General features: G+C 47.4%; 1 protein-coding gene across 1 annotated transcript in view; it reads left to right on the top strand.

Moving 5' to 3' along the window:
* The first annotated feature begins 271 nt into the window (after positions 1-271).
* BRF1 (BRF1 general transcription factor IIIB subunit) overlaps positions 272-6,525 on the top strand; it is a 170,854-nt gene continuing 164,600 nt past the window's right edge. The window contains exon 1 of the mRNA XM_030275131.4: positions 272-609. Within this exon, the coding sequence (XP_030130991.4) occupies positions 423-609 (187 nt within the window). The 5' untranslated portion in view covers positions 272-422. The remainder of the gene's footprint in view (positions 610-6,525) is intronic.

Raw genomic sequence — 6,525 nt, 5'->3', positions numbered from 1 at the left:
GGGTGCTGAGGCCCCGGCACAGGCTGCCCAGAGAAGCTGCGGATGCCGCATCCCTGGCAATGTTCAGGGCCAGGCTGGATGGAGCTCTGAGCAACCCGGTCCGGTGGAAAGCATCCCTGCCCACGGCAGAGGGCTGGAAGCAGGAGCTGGGGTGAAAAGAGCGGCAGAGGAGCGGCAGATGAGCGACAGAGGCGCCGATCCCCGCGGGTCGCGGAGCCGCGCCGGCCGTGAGGGAGGAGCGCTCCGGAGGGGCGGGAGCGGCGGGCGAAGCCTCGCGAGAGCGGGCGGGGTGGCGGCGGCCGCCGCGCTCCTCCCCGTGCCGGTGCCGGCGAGCGAGGCCTGCGCGGGCCCGGGCCGGGCAGTGCCGGGCTGTGCCGAGCGGTGCGGGAGGCGACCGGGCCCGTCCCGGTGCAGCGGACGGGATGCCGGGCGGGCGGGTGTGCGGCGCCTGCGGGTGCGCGGAGATCGAGGTGGACGCGGCGCGGGGGGACGCGGTGTGCACGGGTTGCGGCTCCGTGCTGGAGGACAACATCATCGTGTCCGAGGTGCAGTTCGTGGAGAACAGCGGCGGCGGCTCCTCCGCCGTGGGGCAGTTCGTGTCTCTGGACGGTGAGTGCGGCCGGGCTGGGCCGGGGCAGGGCGGGGGGCACGGGGAGCGGGTGTGGGGAGCAGCGGGCGGTGGATGGAGGGCGGGTGTTGCGGGGATGGGGCACACGGCGGGAGGGAAAGGGCGCTGGAACAGGCGTGCACAGGGCAGAGGGGCTGCGAGCGGTGTGGGGTCAGGGACAGCACAGGGATACAGAGCGACCCATTAGAAAAGGACCTGGGGGTGCTGATCGACAGCGGCGGAACATGAGCCCAGGCGTGCCCAGGTGGGTAAGGCCAGTGGCATCCTGGCGTCTGTCAGGAATAGTGTGGCCAGCAGGAGCAGGGAAGTGATGGTGCCCGTGTGCTGGGCTCTGGTGAGAGCACACTTTGAGTGCTGTGCTCAGTTCTGAGCCCCTCAGTTTGGGAAGGACATTGCGGGGCTGGAGCACATCCAGAGAAGGGGCTGGAGCACAAGTCTGCGGTTGTTTAGCCTGGAGAAGAGGAGGCTCAGGGGGCACATTGCCCCTCCACAACTCCTTGACAGGAGGGTGGAACCACGGGGGTCGGGCTCTGCTCCCAGGGAACGAGGGGACATTCTGCTGTGCCAGGGGATGTTTAGGTTGGACATTTGAAAGAATTTCCTCATGGAAAGGGTGATTAGACATTGGAATGGACTGGCCAGGGCAGTGATGGAATCGCTGTCCCTGGAGGTGTGTAAGGAGATGCTGGCCGTGGCACTCTGTGCCATGGTGACAAGGTGGTGTTCACTCACAGGGCAGGGATCTTAGAGGTCTTTTCCATCCTAATTGATTGTGTGATTCTGTGGGTTCAGGGACAGGGGATGGGGAAGGGGAGATGCTCTGCCAGAGGGTGGGGTTATATGGGGATGCTGCCTGGGGGAGTGAGGACAATGTATAGAGAAGATAAGGACACTGTGCTGTGAGATAAGTGTATATGGGAAAGCGTGCTGTGCAAAAGGTGTGAGGGACAGACTGTGGAAAACCATGTTTTGCAAAGAAGGGAGTATGGATGGTGCATGTGGGAACTAGTGCTGCACAGAGTGGAAATGGGAGAGGCAGTGCATGGGGAGAAGGAGAGCGTGCTGTTCAGGGTGAGACAGAAATGGGGTGGGGGAGGCTAGGATGAATGGGAGAAAGGAGCTGTGCGGGATTAGAGAGATGCTCTGAGTGTGATGGACTACATGTGTGAGGGACTAGGGCAGATTTGTGAGAAAGTTTGGGGCTGTAGAAGGGCTGCGTGCACAGGAAATAGGGAGGTAGATGAAATTATGTGGGATAGAGGACAGGAAAGGTTGGGTTAGGTGTTTAATGGATGGAGGGAACATGTAGGGGCACAAGGAAGAATAACAAACTGTACATAAAGGGTCAAGAGTATCCTGTCAGTAGTTGGGTTGGGGTGATTGTGTGAATGCTCTGGAGGATAAAACATGGAAAAAGGTCACATCAGAAGACAAGGGAGAAAAGGGGAGAGAAGGAAAATGGGTGTGGGGAGGATGTAGTGTTTGAAAAGGGAGAGATGGAAAATCTGTATGGGGAATGTGTATAAGGAGAAAGAAACATAAGCAAAAGCATGGGAAAGAGCTTAGCAGTGAAACAAATGGCTCTGCTGGATTGTATAGCTGTGGGGAAAGAGAATTCTTTCTGTGGTGGAGAATGCAGCACTGCAAATTGGAGTTTGGGAGTTTACTGTAGGCTAGGAGTTGTCTGATGCCATTCCTGTCATCCAACTCAGGGTGCTGGCATTACTTTTTTTACAGCTTATAAGCAGCTCTTCTATCCTTCACTTTTTCCTGTTGTGATGTGGAGACTACATTTTTAAGGGCTTGTTCTGCTTTTTCCCTCCCACCCAAAATTATGCAGGACAGATGGTAAGCAAGCTAGAGCGCATTTTGGGATGCCTTTATCCTTAAAAAAAATCTAAAGGAAAAGAGAGAAATGCACCATACTGAGGCTTTTTTACCATTATGGATGAATTGCACAGTAATTTATAAAATTTCTTTAAGGTATAGCCTTTCTTTTTTGTGTAAGTCTTGAGATGTGATTGTAAGTCTTGAGTTTGTGATTTTGTGAGTGCAGGCCCTGTTTCACACCAGAAATATTTTAGGGAAATTAGGATATGGGCGACTTATGCTGGTATAGTTCTTTACATTCCAAAACAGATGCTTCTGTTGTGAATAATTTTTTTTCCTCAACATAAACTGAGTGATGCAAGCTAATCTGAAAATATGTATTTGTACTGCAATAACATTGTCTTCATCATGTGTGCTTGTCTATTATTGTGTTTATGACTGATTAAAATCCTCTGGAATGGGGAGAAATGTCATTTACTGTGTAAGAAGGACTTTGTATCTCTCCAAAGGGTAGAGAATTTACAAAGGAATGTATATTTCTTTTAAGTCAGAAACCGTGTACTTTCTGAAAGCAACATTTTCTGGTAAATTACACCTTTCAGTGACTTTTGATTATATTAGTAAATTTCCACCAAAATTGAATGAAATTGGTCTGAGGCTCCTTGGGCTATGGTCTGATGTTCTCAGAGTCTTACTGTGTGGAGCATTTGCAGTGTCAGAGGTGCCTGGGGTGCTGTTTTTGAGTCCCTGGCTCATGGTTAGTAGGGTTGGGTGGCTCAGAGAATGTTGTCTAAGGTTTGCAAAGGATGAGGGATGTCAGGTTCTTTACTGCAGGTCTGGGAATTGAACAAGGCTTTTTGGTATTTGTGGGGTTCAGAGCTACTGGTTGTGCAACAATATTCCTCAAATCCTTTCAAGATCCACAGCAGCTTCTCTTTGCATGTTATAACATGTTGAATACAGACACATTTATTAATAATTTATTTTAACCTTAATAATGAAAAAGTAAAAGGGAGTGGAAAGCACTGAGACACTGATTTTTTTTTACATGTAGCAAAACCTTTTATTTTGCCAAAATACATATTAAGATGTCAGAATCTCGCATCTGTTTACTGAGGGAGTGAGTCCTGCACTTCTCTGTGTTAACACAAAGCGGCCAAGTCCTTGCTAATAAGTCATGTAGAATCCTTAGAAAACATTGGAAATCCTTTCTTTTATCCTCTGAGGGTTGGAGGAAGGTGTGAGATCACAGTTAAGTTTTCTCTGGCAGTATTTATATTGAGCTAGTTATGTGCTTGGTGTAGGAAGCCTCAACACTGCTGCCGTTTACAGAGAAGAAGTTTGGTGTAGCCAGTGTTTTCCAGTGCAGATGTGGGAGTCCTTTGGAAAGTTCCTTTCAATTTTTTTTTATGTTTTTGCAGCTGAGCTTTTGGTGTGCTGAGAAAGCATGGGCTTGTGCTTGGCTGTGAATGAGGGGGCTTGCTTTGCTCTCCACGAAGTCTTGGGAAAATGCAGGCTAGTTAAGTGTGTTGGACAAAAGGGTAGAATCACAGAATTATTTAGGTTGTAGGAGAGCTTCAAGATTATGAAGTTCAGCTGTTAACCCAGCACTGCCAAAGTCCACGAGTGAACCATTTTCCTGAGTGCCACATCTACATGCACAGGATGTAGGCAGAAGTAGTGAAGGACAAAATATGTGTTCTGCACAGGTAAATATAGGATAACAATGCTTTTTGGCAAAGTGGCTTGCCTTGAAGATCCTTTGGAGCTTTCCTAGGAAGTTGGTAAGTGGGCAAAGCAGATGGTTGGATTTTCAAAGGAAGGTCAGCAAGATTTTTCACCAGAAGCCTTTTTGGTAAGTGGACAAAGCAGATGGTTGGATTTTCAAAGGAAGGTCAGCAGGATCCTTCACCAGAAGCTTTTCTAGAATCTGAGCTGTCATTGATAAGGAAAAGTCTTTACAGATCAGAGTAGCTCTTCAAATGATAAAAAAATATACTCTACAGAGTACAGAAGGAGGTGCCAGTGAAATTCCATAGAATCTGGACTGATGATCTGGAAAACAGGTGACTGGTGAGTTAAGGAGGTTTGTGGGCAATACTAAATTATTTGGGGTAGGAAAGACTGTAGAAGGACCTGTTGCTTTTAGTGGATGGGTGGTAGGATAGCAGATGGGATCAAGAGTTGCTGTGAGAGTTAGCATTTTTCCTTTCTTCCACATGTGGGATGGTTTCTTCTTCTACATCCAGACTGGCTGGGGTAACATTGGAAGGAAATCCCTAGGTTATAGTGGATAGCTTTATAAAAATAAATTGCTCAGTGTTCATTCATGGTACAAAAGAACCTGGGTGGGGAGGGGAATGTTAGAAGTTAAAAGGGCACCTACAGCATGTCTGTACACTGTTACATATCTACAGCGTTACCTCCAGCTGAAGTGCTGTGTGCAGTTCTGGTGGTTTTCTCTTTTCTTCCCCCTCCTCAGGAAAACCTCTAATAGAACTAGAAAAGATACAGAGAGGAAGATGGAGTGATTAAGAGGAGAGCTTCCTGAAGAGCTTCTCAGTTAGACTGACTGAATAGACTGAGCCTCTTCAGACTGGAAAAGAGATGATTGAATGGGGCCATAGCAGAGATTTGTACATGCAATAAAATAACACAGCAAGGATGAGCAGCTGCTCAGGGTCACATAATGCAAAAGCCAGGGAGTGCTAAGAAATCTAGCAGCTAGCTGATTGCAAAGGTAGTGGGTAGAAGTTCAGAAGGATTAGGAGGTTTTGTTTGGTTGGTTTTGGTTTTTACAGAAACATCAACCCCACCCCCCCCATGTGAATCTGAAGTTGTGGATGTTAAAAGTTTACATGTGCTTAAAATGATTGGGCAGACAGAATAAAAGTGTATTGTGGCCTTTAATAAAATATATTATTTCTGGTTCAGGAAATCCTTGAGCCACAGATCTCGAGAAACTGGGAGATTATATGAGAGAACTATCACAAGCTTTCCTCCTGTGTTTTGTGTTACCCCGGTAGGTATGTATATTAATAGGCTTTCTCATTCAGAGGTAGGATACTGGACTAGTCTTTCAGTGTGATTTGGCACTGCTGTTCTTTTGAGACTTCACAGGAAGAAGATCATGTTCTTTGAGCTTTACAGAGCTAATCCCACCATTCCATTCAGTGCTGTCTGTCTGAAAGACTGACAAGTCAGCTCTTCTTGCAAGGTACCTGTCACTTCCTGGGTTGTGAGCTGCTAAGTTATTTCACTAGCAAGGGAATAACCCCTTCTAGAAGGAGCTGCTATGTTTTGTTTTGTTTATCTTTTGAGAGGAAGGTCCTCTGAAAGCTTTCCTCTAAACCCCATGCTGGTTTAGTTAGTTGTAATTCTTAATTGTGTTGTGAGTGGTCACAGTCAGGAAAGAATCCAGCCTCAACATTCCACCCTAGCTGTGTTACTGTCTTGAAGCTTGTGAAGGCCCTGCCTTCAAATTTGATTTCTGAACCTGGTTGATTTGACTGTGGATAGGTCAGGAATTAGTGGAGAAGGGTTATCATGCCTACTTTAGCTCCAAGGAGCTCTGTTGATTGCACAGAAAGTGTTTGAGGCACGTACTTTTCCTAGCTGAGTCCAGTTTTGAACATTTTAACTATTCACTTTGTAATTGATAGCCAGTTCAGACTAACCAAAGAGATTGTTCACTCTGACTTCTTAACTTAAATTTGGAGAGCTTTGGAGTCATGCTAATTGCAATGAATGTGTTTTTCTTTTTATTTTTCTTCATTTTTCTTCTTAACAGCCTACCAGTTGCTACATTTAAACACATCCCAGCAGGAAGTACAGCAACACAGGGTCTAAGAGCAAGGTACATTTCTCCCTCTCCATTATGCTATAATTGCATCCTGGAGGATGGAGTTACACTGAGCCCTTTGCCAGTTTGCATTGGTTTGATGGCTGCTGCTTTTGTAGAAAGGCAAGTTAAGAGTCGTGTGCCATGTCTGAAGGTCTGGAGTTCTCTGACTGCTCTCTCACTGTGTCTGGGTGGGAGTCCCCTGTCTTATGGCAATTGTTGGAAG

This window comes from Taeniopygia guttata, chromosome 5 (genome assembly GCF_048771995.1).
Source record: "Taeniopygia guttata chromosome 5, bTaeGut7.mat, whole genome shotgun sequence".
Taxonomy (NCBI): domain Eukaryota; kingdom Metazoa; phylum Chordata; class Aves; order Passeriformes; family Estrildidae; genus Taeniopygia; species Taeniopygia guttata.
Note: the sequence above shows the minus strand (reverse complement) of the source record. Positions and strands in the feature narration are given on the sequence as shown.